The sequence below is a fragment of the Alligator sinensis genome, unplaced genomic scaffold (genome assembly GCF_000455745.1).
Source record: "Alligator sinensis unplaced genomic scaffold, ASM45574v1 scaffold588_1, whole genome shotgun sequence".
Classification (NCBI taxonomy): domain Eukaryota; kingdom Metazoa; phylum Chordata; order Crocodylia; family Alligatoridae; genus Alligator; species Alligator sinensis.
In genome coordinates this window covers 832,780-848,214 of record NW_005842244.1, presented here as the reverse complement: position 1 = coordinate 848,214, position 15,435 = coordinate 832,780, and the positions used below count along the sequence as shown (strand labels likewise).

General features: G+C 38.2%; 1 protein-coding gene across 8 annotated transcripts in view; it reads right to left on the bottom strand.

The window, feature by feature from the left end:
- Positions 1-8,582: 8,582 nt before the first annotated feature.
- The window catches only part of NFIA (nuclear factor I A), a 429,137-nt gene continuing 422,284 nt past the window's right edge, over positions 8,583-15,435 (bottom strand). For all 8 annotated transcript variants that reach the window (XM_025208668.1, XM_025208672.1, XM_025208667.1 and 5 more), the window contains one exon: positions 8,583-10,127. In XM_025208668.1, the coding sequence (XP_025064453.1) occupies positions 10,051-10,127 (77 nt within the window). In that variant the 3' untranslated portion in view covers positions 8,583-10,050. The remainder of the gene's footprint in view (positions 10,128-15,435) is intronic.

Sequence of the window (15,435 nt, the reverse complement as noted above, 5' to 3'; positions counted from 1 at the left end):
CTGTTTAGTGGGTTTTTGTGATTTCCCAGATACCTATTTAAGCCAAGATCTTTTCAATGCTGTACTGTAATGTATTGTGCTTTTTTGGAAACTCTGTGTGTGTTTGTGTGTGCGAGTGTCTGCGTGTACGCCTGTGTCACAGAGCAAGGAGAGAATAGGAGGGCTTCTAATCCGTGCAAAGTAAAGTACATGTTTCAATGGGATACTGATCATATAAATCTTCCTGTAAACAAGTTCTATTGCTTTTCTTAGTTTCAGACAGATGTAGTATCAGAATACATTATGGAAATCTCTCCTCTGTGCACAGAGATACACGAAAATTAGTTCTGGAGCCAAAGCCATGCTTGACTGTGTCCAGACCTGGCAGCTGCTTAGGAGTACTGGGCTATGACAACATTGGCTTAAACATAGAATAGCAGTATTTCATCTATCAGCTGATCCTGTGATTGCGACTGCACCGCTACATGGAACAGCAGAATGCTTCATTATTTTTTGCTAAATAATGAATACTGCTATATGTTTTTCTCACCTAGGGTTCATATTTTCTGTTAGTCAGTGGAACCCCCATTGTAATAGGCATATTTTGTATTCTTCTACTGTGCATTTCAAATTGAGCAGAAACATATTATTATTACTCTAAGGTGCGCTTTATAGACATGAATGTAGCACTGTAGAGTAGGCAGGCCCTATTACCCCTGTTTTGAGTGTAGAGGAAATTGAGAGTCCAAAGAGATGAGATGATTTGCTCAAGATTGTGCAGAGTGGTAGATAGATCCTCAACTTCCTGTCCTGTAGGAAGGAGAACCATTGTCCCTGGCTATTTTACACGCAGGCTTTTTAGTCACTGAAATGTAATAGGTGCCAAAACGGAGAATAAAGGGGAGGAAGATGATAGCATACAGTTTGGAGCCCCAGAGGTTAAAAAAATACAGTTTCTAAAATGGAAAGGTTTTAGACATCATAAACACCGGGGAAAAACTCAAAAAAATGTTGAGTTTAAAACTGGAAATTTTGAAATTATTTATGAAACTGCTTCTATTGTTCTGTTAGCTCTGCCCATAAACTGGGGCTTATTTTCTAGTGTCACATGCTTATCCCGGCCATGTTGGACTCCGCCCCTTTCTCCTCTTAACCATTTCTAAGACGTTTTTTCTATCCCAACATCCATGCGTTTCATTTGTTCCCTTATTCGCCACTCCAGATTCCTGCAACCTCTGCCACCAGTGTCACCACCTATCAAAGGAAAGGTGGGAAATGGTTGGCTATCAAGTGCTACCACCAAAGACCAGTCACTTCCCCCTTGGGATCTTTCCTGTAGCTTCCCTCTTCCACCACATTTTTTTTTGTCCTTGCTACCAAATCCTACAGAATTTTAAACTTCTTTTTCTTTCCCCTTTTGGTTTAACTCCCCACTCTCCCTTACCAACAATGCGTTTGCCGCTAATGCAGTGCTTGGGAGTTTTTTCTATGCTGCTCTTCCACCTGTGCTACTCTAAAAGGTCCTTCCTCTTTCTTCATCTATACACCTCCTGAAGACCAAGTTATCACAATTCTTATGAAATCTGCAAGTAACTACTGCAGCCTGGTTATAAAACAATATATGATTGTCTGGATACCACGCAGTAACAAATGCAGCATTGCATTGTTAAAACCTTGCATTAGCTGGACACAACCAACCAGAGAGGAAGAAAACAAAGCTAATGGGCACAAATGTGCTCTATTTACCACAACGTATACTTAAGAGTAACAACACTGACAATTAGGTAAACCAGTAGGTCTTGTCTCCTTGAATTAAGTCAGTGGAGCTGCTGCAGATTTACATTGAATGTAGCTACCATTAGAATCTAGCCCCTTGTTATTGAACATGGCCACAAACGAGGATACTACAATGACCCAGCTATGCATAACAGCCAGAGCCTATTTGGACCCGTTATGAATTTAAAAAAAAATGGGTGTGCGTGTATATATAAGAAAAAAATACAAGAGTTTTGTGTGTGTAGAATAAACATTTATTGGAAAACATTTATTCCCCTCAAAACAGTATAGAGTAATTCATATAATACCTGCATGTCTGTGGGGTGACTTAGAAAGGTACAATGTATTTCAGAGGTAGCTTGTATCTCCTGTTAGCATGATACCAAATACGAAAGATGCCCAGTTGCTCTAATCTAGTAATATACCCAGCGCCGACTTCTATACAGAAGTCTGTAAGAAAGTACTTGCCACTCGAAAGCAAACTGTTACTTTCTGCCAATGTTAATTTAAAAAACGGAATATCTTTTTAAGCTAACGTCATATATGGTAAAACTTCAAAACTGTCTCTCTGTTTTGGCTCTATATCAGCCTTCTGTTTGGAGGTGTAATGAGTATAATGCAGCTCACAATGCTTAAAAAAATAACTCTATGTAGAAACGTACTAAAAAGTAAATTCAAACACTAATGATAAGTGTGTAAGCTAGAGTTGTTGCCTAGTGACCTTTAGATGCATACTGACATCTTTAAAGGTGACCTGTATCTAAGATGCAGTCTACTGTTTTCAAATTAATTAATCTACTCTGCCCATTTCTACAAAACATGGGGGTTTTCTTAAGGCTGATTGTACCTTTATCTTGAATAATGTACCCTACAGAAGTTCACTGAAGAGTACGCTATTTATGCGCAAGGACAAAGGTTTATAGACAAGTCATTGACAGAACTGAGCCGCTATAGCTTATGTTACACATTTACAAGTCTGTGTGATTGGGGACCAGGTATTGAACTGGAACCCACAAAACTGAAGAGCTCAGAACAAACTACAATGCATGACTGGCCCAAAGTGCTCTGTTACGCACACTGATCATGTTTCAACAGCAATGATTACCGTGGCACCATAAACGCACCAAAACACTTCTGTGCACAGTACAAAGTAAATAACGACACAGCTTGGTAGCATTAGCAATTTTTTATTTTCCTTTTTTGTTGCATAGGAAATGCAGTACTTGCTTCCAGTAATTGTATTGTAATGTGAGAAGGTGGTAGCACTAATGGTTGAATACAAGAGTTAAACTAATCCACACCAGCTCAAAAAACCTGCGGAGACTTAGTTGAATAAGAATGGATGCCCACAGTGATTCTCAACCAATTACAATTTTTTTTCACAGAACACAGTAAAACTAAAATGGTAACTATGAGTCAATACAAGTATACTAGAGGCACAAGGGGCCTGACTCATAAAAACATGAAGACAACATGGTATTAACACGGGTGTCATGTGAATTTGCAGCAGATCTTGCACATGTCCACTAGAAGTGTTTTGTATCCCAAACTAAAAATTGAAATTGAGAGACTTGAGTGGACAGGTCTCGTGATGTGGAGAGGGGCTAGGTGAATGCTTAACTGCGGGAAGAAACCGAATACGGGTACAGAATGCGTATTTCCCATTCACTGCATGTTCACAGCAAAAAACGTTGTAAGCCTTTACTCCAAGGTAGCAGTCACCACTATATATTACATCCCTACAGCAGTAACATAACTAGTGGAAAAGAAAGAGGATCTACAGCTGGGGAATCTGTCTACCTACCACAGTCTAGTCTACCAACAGCCATTCACAGTCATTCCCTTTCTTCTAACAAAAAAAAAAATAAAAAAATTACTAGGTTGTAGAATGGGATAGAGCAGAGATTCGGTTAAACAAAACAGTTTTGTTCATATATAAGCTTAAAAATAGATTAACTAAGTGGAAAATAGTCTTCCTTAAAAAAACACTGTAGAAAGTACAAAAGTTCACATTGTATACAAGTGTCTTCCTTTTCTGTGGAGATCAGAGGTAGCACATCTAGCATATTTTGCTATAGGATGTTTTGCTATGGTACAGACTAATTTCTTCTGTAGTCAAGTAGCATTGTACGTTAATGTATAAAACCCATGTAATGGCCAGAGTACAGTATAGGATAGGTCTCTCCTATACAATCTGCTTTCCTCTTAAAACTCATCTGTATTTCAAGTGTCAGAACATGGCATTCTGTTTCCTCTCTCCTCCCCACCCTGGTTTTTTTCTCTGCTTGATTCTGCTCCTATTGCAAGGTTATGTAATCCTTGGGTTGAGGGCATAAAAGGCAGGCGGGTGCTTGTGCTCAGGGAGAAGGACTTGCTAAAACACCTTTCTGGACAGAAAGCGACCTCAAATTTGGATGAGAACTGCCCACCAAAATCCCGTGTTAATAGCAAATGGCCTTTTATGAATCGGGCCCAAAGTTTGTACAGTTCTGTTTGAAGAAAAATATTGCAACTGTGCATGAAACTAAACAACCACATGAGGTTTTCTTTTTTTTTTCTTTTTTTTTTTTTTAAGGGTTTTTCTTTTTATATGAGGAGGTCTGGTGTGAAGAAGGGTCAAGCACGGGTACCTGGTTAAATGCTGCCCATTAAGAAATCTCTTGCAACACGAGTTCAATGTCACTTATGGGCGTTAGACTTGTCCCTTCAATTTATGCATACGTTCTTCATAGAAAGCTCTTGGAATTCTTATGGTAGCTTTCAAGACAAAAATGTTACCAGGCACGGATTTCTGGTCTCAAACACCATGTCCTGCCTTCCAGGAAAAAAGAAAAAAAAAAGGAAGAAAAAAGAAAAAAAAAAGAAAAAAACCCAAACACAAGTAATACTGAATTTAAGTAAATGTATACCTCCAAAATACTGAAAACTCCCCAAATCAAGAAAAGACAGAATTTGCGTTCTCAGTGAAATATCTTTAAACCTATCTGACAAGAACCAAGTCAGAAAAAAAGACTAACATAACTTTGAGTAATATTCATACAGCTCACTAAGCATTATGGAATAGCATGCATTAATATTGTACGGTTATTTTACATCACCTATATCAGAAGGTTCTGACAGACAGCGAAGGCTACCGGTGTAGAAAAATCTTACTTCAGAAGAGCAATATAATACAGATTTCACAGGCACTACATTTTAATATATCAGGTATTATGCTGGTTTTCTTATAATTCTTTCTGTCCTAAAGCTGGCATTATAACAATGACCAAAAAGGCAAGGATTGAAGTAAACGGAAAGTAGATACCAAAGTTGATATATTTTTTTTCGGATAGATTAGTGCATAGTTCTCATGCAGATAAACACTGCTATGCATTTACATTGTTGGAAAGCAGAGTGAATTGAGCCCAAGTTGTCACATTTTTGTAAATCATTTTGCCAGCCTGTAATAGCACCATGTAATGGATTTGCATTAAACATTAAATTGATTTCAGAATTGGTGACACAGTATTCACTACAGTTAAGTGCTATGGAATAGCTTCAATGTTACCTGCTATATATCAAAGCAATTTTCATCCCACTGCTTTTTTATTGGAAAAAATAAAAGGAAAATGTACTCGATACTAATTAGACTATTGCACAGCCTTGGACTTGATGATGGCATAGCCGGGTTTACTGTCAAACAGTAATACATGCATTGACTTCAAGACAAAATTGGCATTGTAAGCTTGATTTAATGAAAATCCTGCCTAGCAGGCAGGCAGTGTTCACTTCATGAGACCTTCCTCCAAGAGACCTCATGAGGTTTATTTAAATTTTTTTAGGTGCCATTGAAGCTCTCCTTACATTATCATGCCGGTTATAGTTTTACTTTTGTTCGATGGAGGCCTTCTACAGAAAAAAAAAGAAAGAAAGATATTTCCAGAGACACAATGCAAAGTACAATATTAACTGACATTCTTAAAAAAAAAAGGAAAAAAAAAGAAAAAAAAAAGATCACCACAAGGGGAAAAAAAATCTGTTTTAGGCTATGTATCTGGTTTTTTTGTATTTTTTGTACAGTTAATTTTATAACTGTTACTACAAAGCTGCAAAATATACGGAACAAAAAGAAACAGTGAAAGAAAATAAAACGTTAGAGGGATTTTGCATATTCCTGTGGGCCTACTGAATACTGTGGAGTTGCGGAAAGTTTGCGTTTCCTTTACCCTTCAATTTTAAGGTGGGGGAGGGAGAAATAACCAAGAGACAAAGTGTACCATGGCTGCCTAACTTTAGTCTGTAAGTTTTATTCTAAAGGAAGAGGAATAAATAATGACCTTACTGGGGTGCACGGCATGACAAAAGCGAGTTTGAAAAGGGGAAAAGACAGCAATTAACTGGTAGAGTCAATTTGTGATAAGCACTTTTTAAATCTTTGAAGTCGGGTGGGTGAGTGAATACAGGTCAGTGTTTGTGCGTCTGACAAAAATTGTTCCAGAAACAGATTTTGGGGGTGTGGGGAGGGAGGAGCAGGGAAGGGGACTTGTTCAAGTGATTCTTTTAAAAAAATTAATCAAACAATTTGAAGAAGAAGGGAACACAATGCAATTCTGACTCAAGGACTAAGATTGTTCGCCTGAATCCTGCCTGTTCTCTTTATTGTAGACTGCACACCCCAAGCAGCTGTCTTGCTCAGATCTCCATTCTTTTGCTTTACTTTGAGGAATAAAACACTGTTTTGTTCTCAATACCTGAACAGAACCAAACTGCTGTGTTTTCTGCATGATAATAAGGTGAACAAAAATTTAATTTAGTGTGTTTAATACTTTACAACCACTGTTGGTTAACACCCTTGACCGCCTACCTAATGTTTTAAAGCCTTTAAAACATTTTTTTTTCTGCAATTCTGCTCAGAATTCCCTAACTTTAGCGTCATCAAACTTAATACGACAAAATACCTTCAAAAAATACAGCATACCTGTAATGTCCATTTACAATGGTTCTTCAGTAGCCTATACTTCTCAAGCATAGGAATATGCTATACCATTGAGAGAAGAAAAATAACTGTATTTAAATACATACAAAAAGGAAACAGGAAAGTTTTTAACTTAAATCCAGTTCCCAAAGGAAAAAAAAAGCAATTCTATGAACGCTGCCTTTATAACGAACAATCAGAAATTCACCTAAGCTAATTTGACAGAAATTTTTCCTCATTTAAACAACATTACAAAAGTCCTGCATTATAAAATAGGGTAGAATAAATCAGTGTAATCAATAAAACTATACAACATACAAATTACATATCTTCTGAGTGGGCAGTTTAATTCTCTCTCTTTGCAGCCATGACTACAACATGCTCACTAAAAACAACTAACTGCCCAAACTATTGCTTAGTTTGTTTTGTTTAAAAAAGGGTGCAATTTTATTGTATATACAACCAATTTACTGGTAATACCTTGGCTTATAGCAAGGTTCTGACAAAATGTTTGTCTAGGCTTTTTTCCCTTCACTGTGAAGCACTGAAAGCTGCTATTTTTTTTTAGTGCACATATGTCTTAATAAAGTAATGCCCAGCTAAGTGCTATAGGGAAGGCAAAGGATGCTGGCTAGAGGATGTGATACCATATACTAACAATCACACGATACAATAGAGCAAAATGACTACTCAACCACTTATCAGACACATATGAAAATCCAAAACATTTTATTTTTTCCTTAAATAGAGAATAACCAGTAAACAATTTTCAGAACTTGGAAGTTTAAAAACGTGCATATAAAAATGGGCATTATATACTTTTATTGAATGTGGATTGATTGCAGTCTGCTAATAAAAATGGGTGTGGGATCTGAAGAAAAAGGAAGGTTTTTTTTTTTTTTTAAGGCTTGCTTGTGAAAGGAACAGTTGTAAAACAAAAATTGCTTGAAGCAGGGTTCAGCTTAGTGCTTCACAGTTTGACTGCTTCTCTAAGAAGAGCCCTTCCCGCATGTGCATTCAAAATCACAAAAGTACAAAGACAAACACCTAAAACACACTGCGTCAAGTGCAGCACCAACTTTGGTCAAATAAAAAAAAAATCAAAAGAAAAATTAATAATTGCTAAGCTCGTCTACATGATATAAGCAGGTATTGCATATTTTCATATATCTGGGAAAAACAAAACAAAAGGAAGACTCCAAATAAAATGTAAAATGCAGCAACATCCAAAAATACTGATAATCTAGCATCTACAGATCTCAGAATAGCACTGCCACTGACCGTACAGGACAATAAACACTACTCATATCTGCGGAACAACTAACATTCTATTTAATTCTAGATGTTGGAACTGACGATGGCTGACATAAAAGTCACATTTACAAAAAGTGTCTCCGAATGCTTGACTAGGGAAAAACCCCCTTCAATATAGGAACATGTGCAACAATTCCACAAATAATCGCTATCCAGGGCAAGGCACATTGATATGGAATTTTTTTTTTTGTTTCGTGCAAATTAAGAAAAAAAAAAAATTGTTTCAGGGAAAAGATGAGGAGCAAAGTGTCTTCCCAAGAATTTCAGTTACTTGATTGTATAGGACAGTAGTAGAGACCCTTCTGAAGGGCTGAACAAACATAGTTTAAAGGCAAGTGCCTGGAATAGGGATTACAATATTGTGTCTTAATGCACTCTACTTTACCCTACATTAACTATATAAAAATTAGTTACTAACACTAGAACATGCAGAGACTTTCTCTGATTAGCTGAACTTGCCAACCAGAACGTATATATATGTATAGTATAGGAAACCTTCTTAAAGTTGCATGTGAAGCAAAGGGGCGCTCCGCTGTCTGATAGAAAAAAATCAAAGGGGCGCTCCGCTGTCTGATAGAAAAAACTTCACTTGCCCTCTTTTTTTCTTTTTTTTTTTTCTTTTTTTCTTTTTTTTTTTGTACATAAGATACAGGACGTACGGGGTCCAAACTTTTTTATTTTTTTTCAGCAAGTGCCCTTGCTTTGAACTGGCATAAGTTGTAGTATCAGCATTCATTCAGTATTGTTTTCTCTGTAGTCCAGAAAATGTACCAGTTCAGGGACACAAAGGTGTTTTAATTTCTGGACTGCTCTCTATTAATCCCAAGGTGTTTGAGAACTGATAAACCCTATATTGCCGGAAACACGTAAAATTTGTCAGAATTGGCATAATTCATTATAGTGACTTTTAGCTTATAAAATTAACAGATATTATGATTTAATTTTAGTTATGTGCTTTGATAACAGAAAATGATTAATTAGCATTTAATGTAGTTAACATATTGTGGTAAAAGCACCATTAGATTTGTATTTTTTTAACTTTTCCTTCAGTTTTAAAGGGATACAAGTTCAACAATAAAAAACATAAAAAGCAAAAATAGCTCCCCTTTTTCTTGCAAGGCTGTTTTTTACCCCAATAATTTAGAGTCCTGGGGTGGAAGGACTTGGAAAACAAAAATAGAATTTTCAACAATCTCTATCTTACAAAGATATTTAGCTATCCAATGAAATTGCACTTTACTCAATTCAAAATTCGATTGTTTTGATTGATTCCTGTCAGTTTCTGTCAAAACAGACCAACTTCCCCATTTCTGTGTGAATTTTTGTGTAATTGTTGAAAATTGTTGAAAAATGTTTTTTTTTTTAATGTAAGTGCAGCATTTCAAACTTTTTTCTTTTTCTTTTAGTGTATAGTAGTAGTTTGATGTTTTAAATCACTCTGCAATCAAGTGGAAAAAAACCTGTTGAAAATGTTCGTATGATTTTTGTTACGTATCTAAGTGCTGACTGTAAAAAAACAAACAAACAAAAAAAACCAAACCTGCAAATTTTTTCCCGATATGTTACAGAAAAACATGCTCTATGTCTGTCCTGTAAGTTATATATTGCAGAATTCAGCTACTACAAAAGTTATAGTTTAAGTGTGTTTCATGATTTCTCAAGAAGTCTCACACCTGCATGGGAAAAAAATTGATGAAAATACTGTAAAACAGTTAGGCTCCATATGGAAAGTGTGTTACAACAGCGAGTCGGTAAGCAGCAGCAGAGGCTAGTACTACCCAGTGTCACCAAATGCTTACACTACCAATGAAACACTTCAAAAATTATGAAGCCCAACCATTTCCAGCACCATATGAGAAATTACAACAGTCCCTAAGGTGTCTAAAAAAATCTCAAAAAAGTTATGGCCTTTGCTATTCAACCATAACGTTTGCCATTTCCATGTACTAGTTGTTTGCTGTTGATATCTGTTTGTCTCCCCTTCCATTGACGTGAAGTAACTGCGCTGTGTTGCTGCTGCTTCCATGTTACAGAGTTGGGAAGGGGTCAGGTGGTCTGTCCGGTGGGTGGTGGGAAGCTGCGACTTTTATCCCAGGTACCAGGACTGCAAAACAAAGAGAAAAGCTTATTATAAACGAGTGATATTTTGGAACGGGCTGTAAACGTTGCTGCAATCCTCGTATTCAAAGCGGAGGGGAAGTTTCAGGGGCTGATGAACTGAGCTAGCTGCAAATAATACCACTAAAATCATTTTTTTTTTCACTAACAACCTCAGGTCATTATTGAGATCAACATAATTGTGCTGCTGTGTTACAACTTATCTATCGTTTCAATGGAGATAGAGCTCGTTCACTTTTATCATCTGCCTCTAACATTCCCCCTCAGTGAATCACACATGGGTTTCCATGCATTTATCACCATGCAACTGGGGTTTTCTTGGGGATTTAAACAAGTGCCAGTGTAAGCATCTGTTGCTTTATAGCACTCTGCTTCAACCGTCTCACTAGAATAGACATGTGAAAATTCAGTAACATGGGTGGTTTCCTAGGAGAAATGTAGACTGCTAAAAGGAACAAGGATAAAGCAAAAATAAGGGGAACGAGATCAGTGAAAAAGCTGTCCTAGGTCTATGGACATGCTTGACTTTAATAGCAAAAAGGGACTTGGTGCAAAAGCCCTTCTTTGAAAAAACTTAGTGGAGCCGATTTTAGACCTTCAAAGGAGTATAATATAATGCAAATGACGTGACCCAGAACCCAAGACAGAGAAAGCAATCTTTTTTCACCATAGGACCAGAATAAACCAGCATGGGAATCTTATTTGCACTGGTGTAAATCAGGAGGACTTCCTCTCAGAACAATACGCACATCTATTTATATGGGAGGAAAACTGACGTCAGATCAGAATCAGGCCCAATCAAGCTAACGAGGCTCTAAAATAATATAGGTGAGGTCAGTGTCAGGCCTGTGGCTAATAAACCGAATGTGGATGCCACTGGGCTCCGACATGTTGCTCTCTTGGAAATAAACCAACAAGCAGTGTTGATAGCTTCAGGTGAAACAGCATAATGAGAAAGCTTCAGGTAATAAAGATTTGCTGCTGAAACCCCATTTTTTAGATTAACTCTTGCCGTATATTAGGTGCCTTTTTGCATGGAGATATCCTCAGTTGCAAGTTTTTTCTAACTTTTTCCTCCATTCTTTTTCAACATCTTCTATGATTTGTAGTCTATCGATGAAAATATCATTTATTAATATTTATAAAGGACTCTAAGGCAAGCTCCATGACTAGACTTCAAGATGAAATGATCCTCCTATAGAGGCCAGCTCTATAGAAGGCAAATAGCACAGTATGAGAACAATATGTTGTCCAGTTTCCAATTTATTACGTTCACTTCATTACTCTTACTTCCTCCACCTTTTTGAGCACAAACCCTCTACTCCCATATCTGTTTCCTTTACTGCATGCGTATTTCAGGTTCAAACTCAAACTGGCTGTAATTAAATGAAATAACGTTCATATGCAAATATTATCAACAGAGAAAGTTCTTCCAGGGTTTGGGAAGCGTTGCCAACTCCTGCGCTCCTCACTGGTGAACAGCTCCCCGGTTTTGACAGCGTTACTCAAAAAGGGAAGGGAAGTATGATTTTTGCGTCTAACACCAGTCTTCTCACCCCAAGTTTCAAGTTGCTCCGAACATCCGGTGTACATTTTACTATTGAAATAAGAATGCGGGTAGCCTTCATGATGGGCAACGTTAGCCAGAATGAGAGTCCGTCGCTGGGAGCAAAAGAGTTAAAATTCAGACTTGGTTATTCAAGTGCATATTCTGGAGGTCCAAGTAGCTAACAGGAGGGCTTGCCTGAGCACATGAATAAGCACCTAAATGATAGCTGTCTAAGATTTTCTGGTCCTGCAAGTATCCTTTGATCTCAAAAGCAGGTTTCTTAGAAATGCACTGCTGTGCTCTCATGTGTTACTGTTAACCGCTTGCTTTACAGAACTCAAGATAGCAAATGACTCTGGCAAATATATATCAGCACCTTCCACTAATTAAAAAGATAATAATCGTGCAATACATCTAGGCCTCTGCTAAACTGGCATGGCTATCGGACCACTCTTGGCCTGGACATCTCATATTTTCATAGATCCGCTCAGATTAGTGGGTCTGGAGTTTTAATTTGTGAAGTGGAAGGAAACAGGCTGGAGGCTCCTAATCTCCCTTCAGTGCAGTTGAGTGCAGTATTTCTTTTAATGATGCAAAATGCACATTTTGGACAGCAGGGGGTGCACTTTTCCACACCACGTTGCTCCCTGCTACTCACTGCATTACTAAAAAATTCTGCAGTGCTTCTCCACTCTTCTTAAAAAGCAAAAAGTTTCTTCACACATCTTACTATTCAGTGTGTGCCTTGCAGACAAGGTTACCCCAGAGCAGCTCTGTAATCCTTCACTTGAAATAGGCTTTATTGATTGCTCTGGTCTATTGTTCCCTTTTCAAGTCCCCCAAGTTCAAGTTCATCCTGGTGTTACATCATGTCTGGTTGCTAGGAGCAACCAGACAGACCCAGACGTGACTATCATTAGCAAGAAACACTCTGCTCTCCTCCCACCAACCTTCCAGTGGTTCTGACGTAGCAGGCCCACTGCAAACACATTGAAGTATTTATTCTGCCTAATTTATGACCTACACAGCAAGAGAGACCCCCACTCCAAAAACCAACACTGTTGTATATTTAATTAATCTGTCTTTCTCTGGCACTTGGGAAAGTTAGACAAAGGTCTAATTATTGTGTTGCACTCCCCACACTTTCCTTTTTGGGGTGCCTATTTGCATGGGAAAAGGAACTGCAAGGCTGGGTCCGAGCCCCCTCTCCCACTCCAAAACACCTTTTTTTTCCCTCCCCTGCCCTATTGACATTTCATGAAATACTTTAGCTGCTTAAGGGAATTAGAAAAAAAAAAAATCTGATGTGAATGTAACTCCTTCTGAGTTGGTATTCAGCAACACAAATCAACTCATGACATGTTTAAATTTAAATGCTAACCACACACTCTGAGAGTTACTTTAAAGGTTAGTTTTTAATCAATAGAAGTTGCTGACTCCAGAGTTTTTAGCTGCGCAGTGCAGCTCTTGTGCCTTTGTCTAGCGTTAGGCTTTCAAACTTTTTTTTTTTCTTGAGATGATTTTAGCAATGATTTGCAGACACAGAGTGCTATTGTGCTCTTGACTAGCAACATGTCAATAAAGGAGTAGAGTTACCATGCACGAGGGTGTCAATACCACTCCTGCAGACACAGTTCAGTCTTAATACCAATGAAAAAACTTAACCCCTTCAGTATTGAACCAAAATATCTTGCGTGTGTTTTTAAAAACTCATCTGCAGTGCCTTGGACGTCCAAATTCACCTCACTTGAAACGCCGCTTTTGAGAATACCCGACAGACACAACTGCATGGCCCGGGCAATTTTTGCAACTCGACTTTGATGACATATTTTATATGCTGAGGCAGCACATAACGAGATTGAAACAGCGCCCTTACTCCTCGCATCCCAGCCCTGCTCTCAGGACACCACTGTTTTCTAGAACGTTTTACACTTGAAGCCCACGTACAGAAGGATCCTAGGCTCCTACTAATTATTTTAATATAAAAATCCCTTCTCCCATGAGCCTTGTACGTGTCTAAATCTTCCCAGATTATGTCTGAAGAGTTCTATTGTCCCTTTGATGCACCTGCAAAACTTCCACTGCAAGGGGAAAGCAGACCTCAAAGTCGAAAATAAAAAGGCGTATGAAGTACATAACAGGACATGCAGCTTTGATAGCTGTGATCTGCTGGGTTCCTTGCACAATTAAGTGGATTAGTGAAACAAAGAAACCCAATTCTATATTTGTGGAATGTGTGCTGCTGTCAACCTATGGTTCCTCAACTGCATTTCAGCTTTACTCTGCTTTCTGGCTACCTCACGCTTTTTCATCCTTTCACGTCCTGTTTCTTAATTCTCCGTCTTCATTTAAATTGCATCGGTTATCACAACGCAATGCAGGGTGGAGTTATCTTTCTGCATTTTGCCCCCAAAAGCACACATTTAGCTTTGATCTATATTGACTTAAAAAACTTACTGCAGTGACGAGGTCAGAGCTAAATGAATCCACTGGACTGCAAGGTCCTAGCTACGTAAAATGACTGCTACATAGTCATCCGTGTGACTACAATTCTGTACTGTCCTACAGAGCATCTCGCTGTCCTTTCCCAGGGCTCAAGGTGAAACATCAAAAAGAATTCTGCAGTCCGGTACAAGATCTTAGCTTTCCTTTCTCCAGTCAAATGAAGAAGTAATCTCATCAGGTTGAAAAGTGCTGACTAAGGATTTAATAAAGTGCCTGCAGATGTGTGTCATCTCTAAGGTATTCAACTCATGTAATGCAAAACAGTTCCACACCGAATGTGCTTATAAAATTCCATTTAACCATTGCAGAGCTATTTTACTGTTCTCGAAGGAGTATTATCACACTTTTTTTTCTAATTTACAGCACCATGAAAGCTGAAGCTCTACACTGCCAGGATCCTCAAATCCTCACAGTAGTAAGGTTTTATGAACCATAAACAATATCTACTTGACTGAATCCTAAACAGGAAGTCTGAAATGGCAATTATGTTTCTTTGATAGTGCAAGTCTATTTGTTTCTTCTGCTATTCTGAAGACGGCACACATGCATACAAAAAAATTCTGAAGCAACTTTTGACAACTACGTTCTTTGTCTCGGGAGGACGACTAGGAAATACGCTGCAGTTTCGGATATTAAAGAGAGAAAAGCAAAAAGCACGTAACCAAGATCTGCCTGGGTCACGAAGACAGAAGCAGGCCCATTGTTTATTAAAACTGTCTTTAAAACAGCCTTCCTGTGTGATCTAATTTATCTCTGGCTCTGAAAAAACGTACTCATGACGCCTGTGCACGTTAACACAAAAAATAACACATAAAAACTTGTTCGAGGTTCTTCTACCCCTATGCCTCCTGCAACAACGGGACTTTTGACTCAGCGCAAGAAGTGGAGGTGGTAAAGCAGTTAGGATCTGTTTTTCAAATTAAAAAGTTAAACAAAAGTCCTTAAGGGCAAAGTTTAACGTTGCGGAAGGAGGTTGTTAACGTGGAATCCAGAACTGGGTGTGACCGTTGGATTCCTTCTTTAGGCGACGCGGGTTATTTGAGGACATTCAAACATTCGAGAACTCTGACAAACTTCACACAGGAGGTTTTTCATTGTGTAATCCACTCATGTCTCAAGCTGTGTCTGCGCTAGACATTTTCTTAAAAGTTCCCATTGGTGCAGCCCAGCTGGTAACCACAACAGTTGTCGTGTTAGTGTAGGCAGGGAGCGTTGGAAGTGATCGGGATTTTACCCAGTG